At 34.0% G+C, this 20801-nt stretch overlaps 1 protein-coding gene across 2 annotated transcripts in view; it reads right to left on the reverse strand.

Moving 5' to 3' along the window:
- Window positions 1-20801, reverse strand: part of LOC128999365 (monocarboxylate transporter 14-like) — a 45599-nt gene that overhangs the window by 16659 nt on the left and 8139 nt on the right. The window contains exons 2-5 of one of the 2 annotated variants that reach the window (XM_054425831.1): window positions 7782-9388; window positions 5083-5205; window positions 4262-4415; window positions 1242-1277 (exon numbers count right to left, since the gene is read on the reverse strand). In XM_054425831.1, the coding sequence (XP_054281806.1) occupies window positions 1242-1277; window positions 4262-4415; window positions 5083-5205; window positions 7782-8984 (1516 nt within the window). In that variant the 5' untranslated portion in view covers window positions 8985-9388. The remainder of the gene's footprint in view (window positions 1-1241; window positions 1278-4261; window positions 4416-5082; window positions 5206-7781; window positions 9389-20801) is intronic. The other variant, XM_054425832.1, reaches the window with a different exon arrangement.

The raw sequence follows: 20801 nt of genomic DNA on the forward strand, positions 1-20801 counted from the left end.
AGAAGCTATCAACCAAACTCTAGAAGGGGCCGAAAGTATGAGAACAGAGAAGCGATAGGAAATAAATGTCCTTTTAGTATCAGTCAAGGTTGTGGTAGCAATTTCAGATTTTTATTTAATCTGTGTTCAAATGCACAAACCATAGAGAACAAACTTCCAAGAGACTGGCCTTAACGATGAAAAAAAAGGAAAATACAGAGCTGGAAGACGACTGCTCCTAACTTGTGGAGGTGCCAAGAACTACAACATGGACATCCCACCACTTGTGTTTTTGACACCCAAACTCTCAATGTGTTTCTCTGTATTGATTTTTTTTTTTTAATAGAAAACTGCAAACAAATACTTTCTAGGAATGCAAGTTTAGGTTATTTTTCTTAAATGAATTGAGCTTATTTAGCCATTGTTTCATCAATTTTTTTCTTCAGCTAGAATCTGTTGAACTAATGCAGATTTTTTTTCCTAAACAAAGGCTGAAGCAGATACTACCCAGTGATATAGATTAAGGTGGGAATATTTTCAAAATCAAACTGATTCATACCAATCAAGAAAGTAAATTCTTCTAAGAAAGAAACTCTGTTCAAATGTTTAAAAAAAAGTTAATATTGCACAAATGTTTATTTAACTATGAACATTTTAGTCTAAGGTTTTGCATTATTTACAGGAGAGTGGGCAAAAAAAGTAATCAATCAAAGATTGTATTTCATTGATTTTTGTAATACATGTATCAGCATTAACAGTGTATCACACTTTTGATCCAGAAAATTACAAAAAATAATCAACCAATTTGAAATATTATCGTTGTTTTACTAATTTAAAAACATGAAAAGAATTATTTTATAGGTTTGACCTACTCTTTCAAAACTTATCATTAAAAAAAGTCCTTTGTTGAAATTATATTCAAAAATTGTTGATTCTCCTATATTTGACTTGGGAATAAAACTCCTTGTAAAATTTTTAAATATATTCATTTTGAAATATATGTTAAGGAAACTTTTCAAGACGTTTCCGAAATTTAAATCCACAACATTATACAACTTTAAAACCTCTTATTTAATTGTATAAAATGCTGACACATGTGCAAAAAAAACAATGACATTGTTATCTAATTCATTAGCCATCACTGTGCAAAATACTGATGGCATGCATGATGTGCATGAGATGTAAATCATGCAGTGATGTAGTCTTATGTCATGCAAGCGTGAAAAACTAAACTCTCAAAAGTGCCTATGCATCAGTTTCACCTTCGCTAGGGCTTGTGGCATCTTCCTCTTTATTCTCTGAAATTAAGTGAAAAGATCAACTAAATGTAGGCTACAAGCTAATTTTTAAAATTTAAAACTCGTCTGAATAATCTCTGGTATATTATTAGAATAACTGATATATTATTAGAATAACTGATATACAGGGTGTTCGGTCATAAGTGTTAAATAAAATTTTGCATCAATCTACATGGTAATGGCGACATAATGACGCACATTTGAGGTTCCCAACTTCAACCGTTAGAGAATAAAAATTAAATTACGATTTTTCAAAAATTATTGTAGTTGTTATGAAAAAGGTTATATTACTCTGTTGAAAATGCATCAATTGTTAATTTAAATGTCATTTTTAGAATCCTCACAAAATTTTAAATAGATATAGCACATAATCGTTTGGGTATGAAAACATATTCTATTTAAATTTCTTCGTTAAACAAATTATTTTTAATATTAACGAAAATTTAAATAATATTAATCAATCTATTTCTCGGTTACCGAGATCTGCTGAGTTTATCAAATATTACTAAAAACTTCCTTACTTAAAGGGCTTTACAATGGTGTATAATAGTGTTTACCTACTTTAAAATTTCCTAATGTAATTCAATCTTTATTGTGAAAAAAACAAGGTAGGGCAAAGAAAAGCTATTGTGAATAATAATACATTTAAGTGCAGGCAACAAATAATTTGTATTTTTTTTCTCGCATGCAAAGCTTTGTTTATAACTATCAAGCTAAAAAAAGAAACATATAGTAGTAAAATGTGTTTGTGATAAAGTTACGGTTATCGTATATTTTTCATATTTCAGATAAGATTTCAATTAACTCCTGGAATTTCTATTTTGTTGAATGGAATTAGTCAATAGATTCAGGTATTTTACTGATTTACAATACTTTACCTAAGCGATAAGAAAACAAAACGTAGTCATATGTAAAAAAATCTATCAGTCACATGTTGACAGTGATCGGTCAACTATGTCTTTTTCGATTCAGGAGTATGTTGAAATGCATTTTATTTATGGTTTGTGTAACGGTAATGCGTCGGCTGCTCAGAAGGAGTACCAGAATCGGTATCCTGATCGCACCACCCCCAGTACTAAGGTGTTTACTAGAGTTTACTTAACTGTTGTAAACTGTGAAGTTGAGTTACAGGAGAGAATATTTAAGGCTGCTAGGGATGTAAGGGAAAAATTGACGTATGGGGTCACAGTTTGCGCAATTCGCAAGCGAGCTAGGGCCTGCTTGCGGGAAAACGGAGGGCACTTTACACCCAAACTGTGATTCCACCTTAAAAGTTGTGCTTCGGACAAAGTATGTCATTGATTTGTTTAATGTGTTAACTATCCTTTCGTATTAAAATTCAAGTGTGTATTGTGTTTTTTACTAATGTATTGTACTTTTTGTTTATAACAAATTTTCCAAAGTCTTAAAAAAAACTCTTAAGTTTGATGGAAGTGTAGTCTGGTCAATCATAAACTACACAAACCCTCGTCATCAGTGGTCAGCTCATAAAATATAGTAAGTAAAATTCATTTTTTTTACAATATCTGTTTTGGCTTAACCGTGATTTTCACAATAGTGCGTTAAATTCACCATGGATTTGACTGTAGGTAAATGTTGTTATACATCATTGTAAAGCCCTTTAAATAAGAAAGTTTTTAGTAATATTTGATAACCTCACCGGAACTCGGCAACCGATAAATAAAGCTCTGAATGTTATTTGCATTTTCATCGTTATAAAAATAATTTGTTTAACGAAGAAATTTAAATAGAATATTTTTCCGTACCCCAACGATTATGTGTTATATCTATTTAAAATTTTGTGAGGATTCTGAAAATTACATTGAAATTGACAGTAAGTGCATTTTTAACAGAGAAATCTAACCTTTTTCATAACAACTACAATAGTTTTTGAAAAATCTTAATTTATTTGTTATTCTCTAACTGTTGAAGTTGGGAACCTCAAATGTGCGACATTCTGTCACCATTACCATGTAGATTGCTGCAAAATTTTATTTAACACTTATGACCGGACACCCTGTATTATTAGAATAACTGATATATTATTAGAATAACTGATATATTATTAGAATAACAGGTATATTATTAGAATACCTGATATATTATTAGAATAAAAGGACGCTATATTAGTTGCTTCACAGATTTATTACCAAATAATTCCAGCACATTCAGTAACTTTGAACAGAATAAAGCACGCTATATTAGTAGCTTTACAGATTTATTACCAAATAATTCCAGCACATTCAGTAACTTTGAGCAAATATCTTAACATTTGGACTGTGCAAAATGTAAGAATTGGCTTATAATCTGATCAAACAGATCTTTGGGAGGGACAGTTTTTCGTGAGTTTAGATTTGGACAATACTTTTATAAAGCTTCTATAACCTGATAGTCAATTTTTTATATTTTTTATTGACTGTTGAACATACAGTTTGTATACACAACATTCAAGCACAACGACATTTCAAATGTTTTGCTGCCAAAATACTAAAAGTTTCCAGGCTGGACAGGTGCCGATGACGTACGTTCTGATAAATCTGTAGAAATTGGTTGTGTGCTTTGTGTGTGTGTGTTTTTTTTTTATATTTATGACATTCAAAATTTTTAAAAGTCAGACAGTATGTGACACAAGTTGTTTTAAACCGAAGTAAACTAAGGCCTCACTATATTCATCAGAAAGTTATTGACTATATAGGCTAGTTTAATAATTTATAAGGATTGAAGACGGTTACAGGTAACATAACCTATTTATTTCTAATGAATTAAGTCTTTGAATCTGCTCAAGGGAGAAAAATCAAGAAAACAAGAAATTTGTTGCATCAAAGTTTGAATTTAATGATTTAGATAATTTTATTTATGAAGATATAAATTAACACACTTTAGATTAAAGGCTATAACTATAGGCATTTTGGTTATAATTATCATCACTTAGATTAATACAACTTCTATGTATAACTTCTAATTTTGTTTAAATGACATCTTACCGATCACTGTGACTTCTCGAGCCTCTGGCACCAGGGGTTGTGTTACTGAGTCGTTCAGTGGTGATGTGATTTCTGTTTTCTTCGCATGAGGTTTCACCTTTACTGACATAGTGACTGGGACTGGCACTCGAGTACTGATCACTTCACCCATACCCTACGACAATAAATATCAGATAGTTTTATTATTTTTACATAGTTAACACAGGGTATGGTGATTCAGAAACCCAAAAATGAATGAAGGATGAGTGTAGAATGGAGCGAGATGCCTTGTAGAGTTGTTACTAACCACAGATAAGTAAGAAACAGAGGATACATTTAATTGTACACTTAAGTAGTGTTTAGCACCAGTCGCTGGTGTCTAGAGCAGATTCTATTTGTCGTCCCCTCCTGCTCTCCTTCCCCCCCCCCCCCTCGCCATCACATACCGGTAAGTTACTACAGCGCTCTCATAGTAGGAAGAGTGTGCTACAACTGCTGTACAATAATACTACATGGAATAATACTATGCTATGAACAAAACTATTGTTTTCATTTCCTTTTTTTTCTGCTGTTTTACTTTTTAATTCTTTACTAATTTTTAAAGTTGAAATTTAAATCAACAATTTAACTAACCAATAAAAAGCACTAAGTTAGAGAAATAAGTAACTTTTAGTACACAGCACCTTCACAAGGCAAACAGTTGACACATCTTACATGATGATAAACATAAGTTTAATAGCTCAATTATACCTCATAAGAATTGTACTGCTTAGTGAGCGTGAAATCGAGCTTAGGAAGACAACCAAAAGAATTTCTGCAATGATATGGCATTGATCACTCACCGCCTTGTTAAGATGGCCGTGGTCGCTGATACTGCGACATAACAACAGACTAGGGTAGTTCTCCACGATGAGATTGTAAAGGCGCTGGTTAGCCTTCAACGACTCCAACACTTCTAGGGGTACCTGAATAAAAAAAAGGCTATTGTGAACAGTTGTGCTGCAAGGGCATACTGCCCAACCGATGGAAAAATATTATAAATACTATCTACAACCAATGGTACTTAAAGTTTATAAACAATTAAATTATTTTTCAAAAGCATTTCTTCCAAAACTTTTTAGAATATCAACACAATATAAAATCCTATGAGCAACGTTTCCACAATAAGAAATACACCTATTTACTCTTCCTCTAAATGTATAATTAAATAGTTTTCAAGCTAATATAATATGTCCAATGTGCACACTGTGTCTTATAATAGTTGAAAACGAACCATTAAGCTACACATAGTTGTGACAAAAGACAGGGAATAAATTAATAACCATTACTAAAACTGATTAATTGGTTACACTAATTTAAATATATAATCAATTTGTAATCGAGATTACTTTTATGATTGCCTTGAATGCCAATCTAAGTGGAGATGAAATTGCTAAGACTGTAGCTGTTGCTGTTACCATGAATGGTGTAATAAATGTCATATTAGCTTTACTTGGCAATTAGCAAGAAAATGTTACTTATAGCCCAGTCAACAAAGCTCAAAATATGACCCTCAGCAGGAAAAACTGGTGTAGTCCCGGATTTTTGCAGTTGTAGGGGATACCCTCCAGAACAACATACTAAAAGTCCTGACCGATGGGGTGTGAGCTATGGGGGGAAGGGTGGTGTAGATGCACAATCTTTCGGTTTTCTGTAAATATCTCAAAAACGGTGCCCTCTAGCGGTAAAATGTACGTATACAAAAATGAAGAGGATTAAATTTCCAACTATAATGACCATTACATTGTGTTCCTAAAATCAACACTTAACGAGATACATGGGTCATAAGGAAAAAAAACATTCAGAGAAACTAGTATTATTTTCTTAAAGTGATTGTTTCATACTACATCAAGTTGTATAAACTGATAAAAATGTGCTAAATACTCGTCTATGCAGTACAGCTGTTGAAAAAATTGAGGGAAGAGGAAGTCGGGCCGCACTGGAAGCTGAGAGACCAAACAGTGGTAACCATATATACACTATTATTAAATCAATCCTACTAATATTATAAATGAGAAAGTTTGGATGTATGGATGTATGGATGTATGGATGTATGTTTGTGACAAGTGAACGCGAAAAATACTGGTCGGATTGGGCTGAAATTTGGCATGATGATAGCTCACATTCCCGATTAACATATAGGCATATTCTTATTTCAAAAATCCTTTCGGGCTCCGCCCCAGTGGCTCTGGAGTTTCCCATGTTAAACTTATGAGAAATGGAATTATTGAATCTTAACAGCTGTTTCAATTAAACAAGTTGGTTCTGTTCTATGATGTTCAATAGCATTAAAGTTACAAGGATTACCAACAGGGTGCAGCACTATTATTTCTTTTACATTTATGACAACAGCTAATTTGCAACCAAAAGATGAGTGAGCGTAGCGAACGAACTTCAACCTGGAGGCGAGTTAGCGTAGCGAACGAGCTCCAACCTAAAGGTGAGTGAGCGTAGCGAACGAGCTCCAACCTAAAGGTGAGTGAGCGTAGCGAACAAACTTCAACCAGGATGTGATTGAGCCATGCGAACGAATTAATCTTGAAAATTAAGAAGTTAAACGGGGCAAAGCCCGCGGGTTACAGCTAGTAAGATTATAAGTTTGTTAGTTTAACCAAAAAATAAACAATAAATCAACAGCATTTTGATGGTTGTTTGTGAAATCTAAGTTGTTTACTAAAAAATGTAAACATTAACCTATCAGCTGTTCATATATTATTATTATTGTACAGTACAAGAGGGATCCCAAAAGACAGGTGTATTAACATTTTCTGCAAGTTTATTTTAGTTTTAATATTACAGTATGTTATTGTGGTTACCACTGTTTGGTCTCTCAGCTTCCAGTCCGGCCCGACTTCTTCTCCCCTCAATTGTTTCAACAGCTGTACTGCATAGACGAGTATTTAGCACATTTTTATCAGTTTATACAACTTGATGTAGTATGAAACAATCACTTTACCACAATAATACTAGTTACTCTGAATATTTTTTTTCTTATGACCCATGTATCTCGTTAAGTGTTGATTTTAGGAACACGATGTAATGGACATTATGGTTGGAAATTTAATGCTCTTCATTTTTGTATAAGTACATTTTACCGCTAGAGGGCACCGTTTTCGAGATATTTACAGAAAACGAAAAAATTGTGTACTGTATTTACATCCTCCTCCCCCCCATAGCTCACACCCCATCAGTCAGGACTTTTAGTATGTTGTTCTGGAGGGTATCCCCTACAACTGTGCAAAAATCCGGGACTGCACCATTTTTTCCCACTCATTCAGCTTCGTTGACTGGACTATTAGTGAGGTAAATGTTACCATGAAGCTGTTGCTGTTACCATGAATGGTGTAATTAATGTCATATTAGCTTGGCAGCAAGAAAATGTTACTAGTATTTAGTGAGGTAAATGTTATATAATAAAGATGTGATAAATGTGCCACAATCAAATCTGTTTTATGTGATATAACATTTTATACACAATATCAAAAAAAAATTTTAAAATCACCTTCTCATTTTGGCGAATGAAGGTTGGTAGGTTGACCACAGAGTGGAAATTATGAATGTTACCATCAGCGGGCGCTTCTTCTCCCTCTTTCTTCATTGACGTTGCCAAAGCAGTCAGTAAATACTCTGGAGTTTCTCCAGACTTCATCATTTTCCGAATTTCTTCCACTCCAGGAAATTCACTGGCAGCTGATCTTCCAGAGATGGATCCACAGGAGGAAGTATTTTTAGACTGTTTTGACAAAGTACCGCCCTTGTTTTGCTCCTCTGTCCACCACTCAGGGTCTCTCATGACAGCGCCGCAGACACACATGTTGAAGAATGTTCCAGCCAGGAGGAGAACAGTCCCTCTCCAACCGAACTCGTTGATGAAAAACTGAGTCATTGGAGCATACACGAAAGTTCCAATACCTGTACCACAGGCCCCCAAGCTGGTGGCTAGGGTACGCTTCTTGTCAAACCAGTAAGCTATACTGACAACGGCGGTGACATAACACAAGCCCAGCCCAATACCAGCTATAACTCCAAAAGTTAGGTACATGAGATATATGGTGTCACAGAATGTGCTTAAGATAAATCCCAACCCTGAGATCAACCCTCCGAGTATTGTCATCCATCGACATCCGTACCGATCCACAAGGGCAGAACATATTGGCCCAGACATCAGTGGAACAGCCATGAATAGACTTCCAATCCAAGAGGTCGCACTTTTACTAGCTTCAAACTCTTTCAAAAACTCTAGGAAGAGCAGCCCAAATGAAAAACTAATTCCGTCGGCAATCATACTGATAACTAAAGAGGCCATGACTACAACCCATCCCCACCCTCCATCTGGGATCTTTGGTTTATCTTCCTCACTGTCTTCATCCATGTAGGAATCACTACTGATGATAGAGTCGGCTATCTCTGGCTCCTTGAATTTCACTTCGTACCCTGGGTTTTCAATTATTGTCGTCGCATTCTCTGGAGATTCATTATTGTTACAAGATATTGCTGACGGAGTGGAGGCAAAGAGGTTCGGTTCTTCTCCACTCGAGGCCACTGTGGGAGTTCCTGCAGGAGAATCTGGTCCGATCCCACTACTTCCGGACTTTGTGGGAGATTGTCTGGAGGAGGGTGACGCTGAAGTAGGAGTGGGGTTGCTCCATCGCACAATGGGAGCCAACCCGTTCACTCTATTCTCCTTGTCCAGTAACGGTTCCATCGCACTAAACCTAATCACACTGAAAATTTGAAAATAAGTTCAAATTCGCTAACTAAATTACGATAATAATACAGTCTGTGTCCATCTTCGCGGCCAACCTTGCAGATCTAACGGAAACTGGTGATGATACCTATTGAGATGCTCGAGCCGCCGGGTTTGCGGCTGTGCGGAAAACTCGAAAATGAAACTCCTAGAGACACTAAGACCGAACAAATTTTTCATAAGGACCGGCTACTTTGGGCTTCCTTGGTGAAATTCAACCGTCACTCTCCTTTTCCTAGCAGACTTTTGTTCCTTGGAGACTAGAAGCACTGCATTCTTACTGAGGTTATCTAGGATGTCTCTAGCTGATGTAGAGGTGGTTCACGGTTCAAGACTGCTCCAAGTCACACCAATTGGTTGATCTGAAAAATATATAAAAATAACCTTATCGTTCTGCTCAAATTAACATAGAAAAATGAGGATTTTGTAAAATGTTTACACCACTGGCTGAAATCTGAATAAGTCTTATTGATTGTATCATTTTTGATTTTCAAAAGAATGTTAAGGCAAATTATTACGTAAAAGTATTATGTTATTAAGGTAAATCTTCATCGTACTTGTATTTGAAAAGTTTAACAAAATTGTCGGACATCAAGACAAAATATTAATGCAAGAATGACCAAAGTTTCCCTTATGCAAATGTAAAAATTGAATACAAACTAACATACTGAGGGCAGCACTTAAAAATAATAACTTATTAATTATCTACTAAATTATTTGGATGAATGTAGTTTCTGAAATATAAGTACGGTAGCATTTATTTTGAATTGACAACTACTAAAACACTTACACTGAGCACTGTCATACAGCAAATTAAATGCCAATTGGCAATACTTTGTTCTTTGTTCATTGTAATTTATCTTTGCTCAATCACTCACTTGATTTATGGGCTGCTGTGTTCATTCCTTTTTCTTGGGTTGTTCTACATTGCACATCAGTGTTACTTTGCAAAGCTAGTATTATATTATATGAGAGAAGTATCATAACAATCTTAATTTTGTATAAAAATACAGTACCATATAAATATGGTTATTTTTTCCATTAATCCTATACTCTAATAAAAGCAAGGTATGTTTATCTGTCTACCTATCTCCAAATCCAGCAGAAGGATTTTGACTAAATTTTTTAATTAGGGACTTATAGCCAAAAAAACACGATTGATAACAAACAGCCACTCACTGCTTCAGGAAAATTCATATTTCGATACACAACTCATTTGAACTTTTAAATTGGCCATAGGGCCCATAGGGGTTGCTATGCAACTATGTTGGTCGAACGACATAACAAGGAAAAAGTAAACCAAAGACTTGTCACATGTGTTTATAACAAGCCATCCACAGTATACCAGCAAAAAAAAAAATTGTAACTATTGAGCAAAGATTACACTGAAGATTACTCATTATAGGGGAAAATAGAGCAAGTAGTGTTGAATGGTGTTGATGAGTGATGGTGTTTCGTGTTGGTGCAGTTTGAGTGCCAATGTTTCACTCTTATTTAAAGGGTAGATTTTACAATTTGTATGCACTCTTATATGTTATAAGTTTCTTATATGTTTCCTAATTTGTACAGCTGTAATTGAAAGGTAAGATCCCTCCCACTGAGAATATTCCCGACACAAGAACATAATAAAAGCCAAAAATTAGTTGTAAAAAAGTGAGTTTCATTTTTATTGCTTTACTCTCGTAATAAATTATACTGAGCTATGGCTCGATACCCCGGTACTTTACACGTAATTTCCTCGAATAAAATATAAACCAGCTTTGTTGACTGCCTGGGTAAACTGGCTAGTGCTCGCTATCAAATCTGAAAGGCCGGTATCCACAGTGCGAGGCTGCTCGCTGCGAATGCCTCGTGTCATCTGCCTCAGGGTGAGCTCTTTAGCTGGCAGTTAGTTTGTAACCACGAATGCTCACTGCGAGCACGCGAACCACCCGCTTTGCTTTCCATAAACTTTACTATATAAATCTCTGATGTCATGTCTATCCATGATGACACATAGCTCAGAGCGAGGCACCTTTCATTGAGCACTGCTCTGAGACCGACAAGTACACGGCTCGCCTCACATTGTGCGACGCGAGTGCCTCACAGCGAGCAACCCCGGTATACACAGTCCGAGGCAAAGCCGAGCATTCGCAACGAGGCATTCGCAGCGAGCTGCCTCGCACTGTGGATACCGGCCTGAAGGCGCTTATTGGACTCAAGCAAGATCGATTCTGGTCCCATATCCCCACCTGAAGGCGCTTATTGCACTCAAGCAAGATCGGTTCTGGTCCCATATTCCATCTGTAGGCACTTATTGGACTCAAGCAAGATCGATTCTGGTCCTATATTCCATTTTGTAATTGGGCTATCAATTAAAAACGCTATCTAAAAAAAGGTCGGCCTTGGTAACAAGTATAAAAAGATAAAATTGGCAATGGGTGTAAAAAAAACAAGTAAATATAAATTAAATTATTGATGTTTATGTTTTTACAAAACAAAGCTTGTTGCCAAGAGACGCTGCGCTGCATCTAGGGCAGTCTACGTCACCTTGACCTCAACTTACATAAAACTCTGCCGGGGTCAGTGCCTCAGTGCCATTGCTACAACGGCTTCCCTCTGTTGAAGCCATAGGCACAATCTTAAACCAGTTCAAACCAGTTATGTATCTGACTGATAAAATCCCATTATCAGTTAGCTTGCAGTACACTTTCATCTTATCAGTAAAACGCAAATGTGCTCGGTGGTGTTTTGCAATGGCCATGACTCATTGTTGTTATTATAAAAAGTTTTGTTCATTTTCCTTCAACATTTTAAGTTAAAAGTTAAAAATTTTGAGCTAAAACAGAATTTGGAGGTTTTACATCTGTAATGATTGTTAGCGAATTTCCCATTTAGGGAATAAGCTATTACCAAAGGTATCATGGCCCAGGACGGATTTTATTTTTCATCTTCACGTTTCCAGGTGGAAAAAAGGCCACCCGTTCAAATTCATATAGATAACGCATGGGCTATCAATCTTTTCTTGGCTTTTTTGTCGCCTTCGTTCTTTAGCTGAATAAGTGCAAAATTTTGACATTTCTTCAGGGGGTCTGAATCATTGTGCGCATAATATTCATATTATATTTTAAATATTGTATTGTATGATATATATACTATTTGCTCTATGGTCTGAATATGCCACATAAAGTGGCAAAATGTACATAAAATTAAAACAAACATCTCTTAGGTAAAAACGAAGGAAACAAAAAAGGTAACAAATATAATAGCAATAACTCTGCATATCGAGCCTCCGTGTCGTGCTGTGTACGCTTGGCCTCATGTTAGAACGTCACGCGCCGCATAAACATCACGTGGTACACGCATAACACACACATGCACGCATACTATACGTCATTGATGTGCTGCGCTGAATAAGCACACGCACAACACACACACACCTTCTGTCATTGTGTATACGGCGCTGTCTAAGCTGATGACAAGGCATACTCCAGTGAGCTAAATAAAACCACTCACAACTTCTAGTTTGCAACGTAAGCCCATCACAAGTTATGCTACTCTGGCAAGATTAACATACGCCTTCTCAAACCCTACGTCAGTTGTGTAGTAAAATATAGATAGGCTACTCGCAAATCTACACAGATGAGCCCAGCGACCACAGAATGAAAATCAGTGGATGAGCCCGATTTCCGGAAAAATTGAGAGTAGGAGCTATTCTTAATTAGTGTAAGGCCACGCAATGTCTTTATTGTGGATCTCTTTTCTTTACTTATTGAGAGTTAAAAGATTAAAAATTGCACTTTGTTTTGCTTTACAGCCATGGACTAAACACATAAAACTCCGATAGAACAAGACCTTGCAGTTTACAGATTTACAGTATTAATTAACAACCACGATTGGCGTAAATATTTGTACTGTGAAATCCAAATCGCAAACTAATTTATGTTCAGCAATTCATGCAAAATAAGTTATGTAACATAGTTTAACCTACTCAGGTTGCGGGCTTTTCCATAATCGATTAGCAAGGCAACGGTAAAACCATTGATTGAGCATTTAACTGAACTTATTCCACATCTGTTTTGTTAGTTAGTTTATAGGGCTAATTTAGAGTCAAGAGATACTTTATTGTATAAGACCTTGAAAAGTACTTAAGTAAGGAGGTGGCGGGACGCGGAGATGGCGGGAGCACACGCCTATTTCAAGCAAAACATTTCCTGTCTGTGTCATAATTAGTAATCATTATTATCTGTCATTATTTCTTAATTAGATAAAAATTTAAAGATCAAAAGAAACTAAACTGCTTTTTTGCTTCGAACTAGTTGTTAGCCCGTCCTACATACGGGAATCAAGTAGTCTATTAAAACTACAATACGAAACAATATTTTCTTTGATAAAATTCAGATCAGCTACAGTTTACACGTATAAAGTAAAATACTGGCAGTTTTAGAGGTTGAACATTATCATTTATCAGCATCATTATTAAAGTTTAGTCTCTGTGGTTCAGCGTTCAACATTTTAACACTCCCGCAGTTAACGATCAATGAACCCACCCCGTCCCTCGCACACATAGCCAGAGCCTAGACATTGATCTATAAGGAAGGTCAGTTCATTTTAAGTTCACCACCACGACCTGACCTTCAACGTTCAAAAATGGCAGACTATACAAATTATTAAGAACATGTGTTGTTATGAACTTTTAAAAACTTTGAACCAATTATGATATACTAGCTTTTGTACCCGTGCTTTGCAACGGGAAGAGGACCCGAAATAGAAACATTTTTATCTTAAAATCTGTTGTATAAAATATACACATCCGCCAACGCTTTTACAAACAAAATTCAACCCTAATGGCCTTTGTGCTCAATGTGGAAAGGGACCAGGTTTCTGCACTGTACATAACAACAGACCTAATTAGAGTTTTGAATACCTTCATCTTTGTCTTGGGGGTCATCAGATTGGATTTGAGGTTAGCGTAATATGCTCTGTTACCAGCCATGATTCAGTTTGTGATTTTTTGTGCAACAGTGTTTTTGCTATTCAGCTCTGCCCCAAAGTAAACAAACCCATCCACATTCTTAACACATTTGTTTTATATCTTTAGTACATATTATTTAATTTACAAATGAAATTGAGCGTTTAAGATGGCAGACAAAACTAATTATTATCAAAACATCAGAGGACAAAAAAATTAATAGTAATAGGCATTAGGTATATGTTTTATTGCATCTATTATTTTTCTCTAAAAAAAATTCAACCATCAACATAATATAGAAGCCAGTTCTTTTATTTAGTTCCATAGTCTACTGCCTTTACATTTTCACACTTACCATTAAGTAAACATAATAACAAATATTTCATTGATTTTAGAAACAAAAGAACACCGTGTACAGCTAAGTTTTATGATATTTTCCTTGGTTTGATTTAATCAGTGGTGTAGTAAAACACAACTACTAAATTTACCTAAATATACAAAAATCTATGTGAAGTGCAAGTTGTTTATCCAACACATTTTAAGCAGTTCGAATTTATAAAAAAAAATCCTCCAAATTCATACAAACCATCTATACACTGTAATTTTCATACTGTTTCCATGAAAACATACCAATAACGTTATTTTCATAACTTAAGACGCTTTAAAAAATCCAAAGCAGAGCCGGAGTTGATACAGCAACGGTTATAGAATCTTTTTTTATAATCATTGACATAGTTTTAGAATAAATAATCCATGATAAAACTTAAGATTAAAATATACATCATAAATAGTTATGGAAAATATTATATTTAATTTCTTTGTATCAGCTGTCTGAAATTGTGAAATATGCAATTTAGCAGTTCTTCTTGTTTAAATTGAAATGTCAAAGCAAATGTAAACAAACATTATTAGTGTTCTCATAGCAGCCATGGAGACAAATCAATATTTACTTTTAAAATCCTCACCTCAGAAGTTTTAAAGCCAAAGGGGCAAAGCCCATGGTCAGTATCAAAGTGTGAATCGTCCTATAATGGTTCTTGGTATGGTAGCTATATTATTGTAAAATTTAAGCCCAGTCGGTTCAGTAGTTTTTGAGCCTATTAGTAATACACATACAGACAGACACCATTAGATTTTTATATAATAGTATAGATATAGATGTGTTTACTACATATAAGAGGTTTCACGAAAGAATTTTATATTGTTAACGAAATAAATTTGCGTGCAGACAAGTATATACAACTTGGCTAAATAAAATAACATAATTAATATAGGGAGTATCTTTTGTCTTTGGTATCTTACAAGTGAGAAAGGGCAATTCAGTAGTCTACTTGCTGGTTCGAGCCCGAGTTGGACCGATTGAGAGCTTAGATCTATCATCACAGATAAGTAAGGACCTAACTTCACTGTGGCTATAATCAACCATCGAGCACATAATTTATATCATGTGCTCGATGTAATCAATGCATAGATATTTATCTATTTATGTCTAGTTTATTATTTTACTTTTGTACAGAGTTCGTAGTTGTTGTTTAAAGTTATATTGCCTTATGTAATAAGGCTGCTGCCTACTAATGGATGTATTAAAAATTGGAGCTTCCGTGGGAGTTGAAAATAAATACAGTAGGCCTATATTATAATTTTGTAAGTGCGCTGTCAGTTAATCTACAATATAAACAATCAAAAAGTTTGGACCGCTGCCTTACAAAACCGTTGCAAATGCAAATAAATTGAGTAAAACGATTGGCATTTGTACATACCAATACGGAAAAGCCATAAAGTAAATACCCATTTTAACACTGTTGCAAAACAAAATCATGTCTTACGTTAAAAAAAAAATAAATTGAAATTGTCGAGGTCGAAAATCTGGCAACATCGTACATCTGGGAAGACTCTTGGTGTCTCGGGGTACTAAAAATATATGAAGCTCAAATAGTAAACACAACCACCGTGGTAGACGTAAGACATGCGGTCAAGTGTAGAACAAAGTTCATTGTGTATTGTGTGAAGTCACAGACCAATTGATTTATTTCCATTTGTCTGCGGTACAATATAACCCGTAAATCTTTAACATTTGCTATTTCATCGACTCATTAAATCCAATTCCAGTTCAACTTCATTTAAAGTTTGGAGTATGATGAGTATTTATTAGGTAAGAAAAAACTCAAAATTACGTTGTTTTTTCTTCAATCAAAATGCAGTACTTATAACCAGTAATGGTTTGAGAACTAATTTTGAGTGTTTTGATTCGAGTAAGTTAGGAACTTTTTTTAAATAGCTGTTTATTAGTAATGATTGATTTATGCATATCTCAGTATTCCTCACGATTATAGCTTATTCATGTTTTCTATCTAGTATTACTAGCTACATCATAATAACAAAACAATACAGTACTGGCACTAATACATAATTGACACCGAACAGCAAATGAAATAACACTATTATAACACTATAAATAACACCGAATTTAAATCACAGCAATTGTCTATTCGACAAATATTGCTAGTATTTTATAATTGTTTAATCTTTAGTAGAGCGCTCCGCAAAGTCAGATTTACCTTATAACCACATCGAGTCAAATTCAACACATTATCAATCAAATACGTACATATCAGCATAGACTAAGCAACACGGTCCAACATCATAGCGATTATGGCGAAAATTTACGGAAACATAATATAAACACATTAAATGGCCATGAAAAAACTAATATGGAACATTAGAGTTTATTTCTTAGTAAGTAGTTTATTTTTATAGTATTTCGTTAGAGTAGGCGTTTTGAAACATTAACGTATCACTCTAGGAACGTGAACCCTTTTTTGCACTAAGTATTAAGTGATATTTTATTTTACTACAGTACTATTAACAAATATCATAATGAATGAATCATTATTTTAAAATATTTACTTGGTTGTAGGTTACAATACAAGTCAGTTTGAAATACAGTACCGATAATTAAACTAGGCCTAAATTACTTAGACAAGCCATCGTAACACACCCCTTTTCAAGAACTGAACAAATTTAGCTTTTCTCGTTTGTTTTCATTTTCTAGAAAATTTCCTAGAAGTAAAAAGTATAGCCTACATGGGTCGGAGGTCGGAGGCACGAAGCCGATTCCTGTATTGATCAGATGTGTGACGTCAGAAGGTTGTAGTGACGTACAATGACGTCATCTACCCACCCCCACTTCTGTCGTCCCAAAATATACCAAGTGAGAAGTCACATTTGACCTGAGGTCAGTCAGGCGAAAATATCTGGATATGTTACAAAGTGTGGGAACTGGGTCGAACTGGATAAAATAACAATTTCTAAACTTATTTTGGTGGCTGTATCTAATGGTAAATATCAAGATTGAAATGTGAATAAATTCGTTTTAACTAACAATTCACATAATGCACTAAAACTTATTAAAATTAATTATCGTTGAAATTAAGTTTCAATAATTTTTTTAGGTTTGACACTAATTGATTTAAACTAATTACTACGAGTGTCTGTGACTTGATCGTTTGTACAACGGATTACACGATTGTTGGAAATGAAATGAAAATGTAAACAAACTATATTCATCGTGTGCAGAATGAACAGAAAAAAACGTCAAGCCTTTCAAAATCCCATGGAACGTTTGAAAAAACCCCAACAATTGTTTTAGTCCAGGAGCTGAGGGGGGTTGAGCATGCATGAAAGTAGTACGCAATGTTATTGCTGATTATTGTAATATGGACTGTGGTGATCAAAATTACGTATGTCGCCTATTTCAAAAGTGGTCGATAAGGTGGGGGGGAGGGGGCAAACATGGCGGTTTGCGCTATGCGTTAAAACGCTGATAGTTCGAAAACGGTAAAAGATAGAACATCTGTTAGAACGTCGTTGTAATCCTAACAATATGGACAACAATAATGGTCATTGGGTCCGAGGTCGTATCTCTATAAATAAACAAGTTATTGTATAAAATATGTAAAAATGGACTTTTCGTGTAGATTTTTTACCGAAAGTAGAATTAATTTGTGAATGTCGCAAAGAAGTAATATCAAATATCTTTGCTGATAGTTGTAATATGGACTGTGGTGATACAAAATACGCATGTCGCCTACTTTTCAGGTGGTCGAGAACTTGGGGGGAGGGGGGCAAAGATGGCGGAACGCGCTATACATCGAAATGACTGTAGCTCGAGAACGGTACGAGATAGGACATCGGTTAAAACGTAGTTTTAATCCAAAAAATATTACAAATAGAAAAGGTATTGGGTAAAAAGTCGTATCTTAACTAATAAAAAAGTTATAACAATAATAAGTTTAACAAAATCTACATCGTACAGCTATCTTTTTCGAAAATCGTATGGATTGTTGATAAATAATAGTGTAATTACTTAATTACTCGGCTATGTATTAACTAGATGCATTTTCTTATGAGAAAAAAATATATTATTACGAATACATATGGTTTAAAATGTAAAACACGGCCTCCAAACGCCTTGGGGTTCGTCCGTTAGGTTGCGTTATAATTGCTGCTGTTTTTAGCGAATTTCCCATATAGGGAATAAGCTATTACCGTAGTACTCATGGTAAGACCTGGACGCGGGACCGATTTTTTTTTTCGTTTTGAGGTCCCTAGAGGCCAAAAACACCATCCGTTCAAATTCATATATATATATATATTTATATATTTATATATATATATATATATATATTAAAATTAAAACATATATAACAAAGTACCCTTTTAGTAATTATTTTATTTTTCATGACGACATGTTTCGGAACTAAGTCCATTGTCAAGTCATTTTTACCATAACCTCATTCTTTAAACTAACAAAATTAAAAATATAATCATATGTAAAAATAATAAAATATGTTAACTAAATCTTAATACATTTTGGTATTAATTTTTTTCATTATACTATATGAATGTTTTTCTTTCTTTCCTTAGTTTTTCAATTTTATCGTAGATAGGTTGGTTTAATTTTGGAATCATTGTGTTGAGTATGTTGTTGGGGTCCTTTTTGTTGTGTATATAAATATTTAGCTCTTCTTTCACATTAAGTTTCTCACGTTCTTTTTCAAATTCTAAAATAGTTAGATTGTCTTTCATGTTTTTATAACTGTGGTCTGTGTTCATTATATGGTCGGCGAAGTTCGACTTCATTGATGTCTGATTTTTTGATTTCAATGCTTGTAGATGTTCCTTGAATCTTGTTTTAAAAGTTCGAGATGTTTGACCTATATAATACTTGCTACAGTCACTACAGTTTATCTTATAGATTCCTGATTTGTTGTACTTTTCGTCTTCATTATCTTCTGTGTGTTTGATTTTTTTATTGATTAATTGGAAAATATTGTTCTTAGTTCTGTAACTTACCCTTATATCCGAATTTTTAAACGTATTTCTTACTGCTTTAGTCATATATTTGTTATAAGGTATACATATATATTTCTTTTTCTCTTCATTTTCCGTTGTTTTATTTTGCTTTTGTAATTTGTTTTTCAATTTATTCTTTATCATATTGTCTATCATTTTTGCCCTGTAGCCATTTTTCTCTGCTAAGTATTTAATGGTATTTTTCTCTTTTTTGAAATTTTCTTTATTCAAGGGAATATTAATAAGTCTGTGGATAAGTGAATGGAAAGTAGCGATTTTATGACTCCAAGGATGATTAGAATAGTATGGAATAATGATGTCTGTGGTCTCAAAAAATAACAACAGACATACATTTAACATATTTAGAAAACCTACGACCACAGACATCATTATTCCATACTATTCTAATCATCCTTGGAGTCATAAAATCGCTACTTTCCATTCACTTATCCACAGACTTATTAATATTCCCTTGAATAAAGAAAATTTCAAAAAAGAGAAAAATACCATTAAATACTTAGCAGAGAAAAATGGCTACAGGGCAAAAATGATAGACAATATGATAAAGAATAAATTGAAAAACAAATTACAAAAGCAAAATAAAACAACGGAAAATGAAGAGAAAAAGAAATATATATGTATACCTTATAACAAATATATGACTAAAGCAGTAAGAAATACGTTTAAAAATTCGGATATAAGGGTAAGTTACAGAACTAAGAACAATATTTTCCAATTAATCAATAAAAAAATCAAACACACAGAAGATAATGAAGACGAAAAGTACAACAAATCAGGAATCTATAAGATAAACTGTAGTGACTGTAGCAAGTATTATATAGGTCAAACATCTCGAACTTTTAAAACAAGATTCAAGGAACATCTACAAGCATTGAAATCAAAAAATCAGACATCAATGAAGTCGAACTTCGCCGACCATATAATGAACACAGACCACAGTTATAAAAACATGAAAGACAATCTAACTATTTTAGAATTTGAAAAAGAACGTGAGAAACTTAATGTGAAAGAAGAGCTAAATATTTATATACACAACAAAAAGGACCCCAACAACATACTCAACACAATGATTCCAAAATTAAACCAACCTATCTACGATAAAATTGAAAAACTAAGGAAAGAAAGAAAAACATTCATATAGTATAATGAAAAAAATTAATACCAAAATGTATTAAGATTTAGTTAACATATTTTATTATTTTTACATATGATTATATTTTTAATTTTGTTAGTTTAAAGAATGAGGTTATGGTAAAAATGACTTGACAATGGACTTAGTTCCGAAACATGTCGTCATGAAAAATAAAATAATTACTAAAAGGGTACTTTGTTATATATGTTTTAATTTTATTATATTAGTAGCCCTAAAAATGCAAGAAAATAATATATATATATATATATATATATGTGTCCGTCAGCACGATAACTCGAGCAAAAATTATCCGATT

This window comes from Macrosteles quadrilineatus, unplaced genomic scaffold (assembly GCF_028750875.1).
Source record: "Macrosteles quadrilineatus isolate MER2022 unplaced genomic scaffold, UCM_ALF_1.0 Scaffold_8__2_contigs__length_117827958, whole genome shotgun sequence".
NCBI lineage: Eukaryota > Metazoa > Arthropoda > Insecta > Hemiptera > Cicadellidae > Macrosteles > Macrosteles quadrilineatus.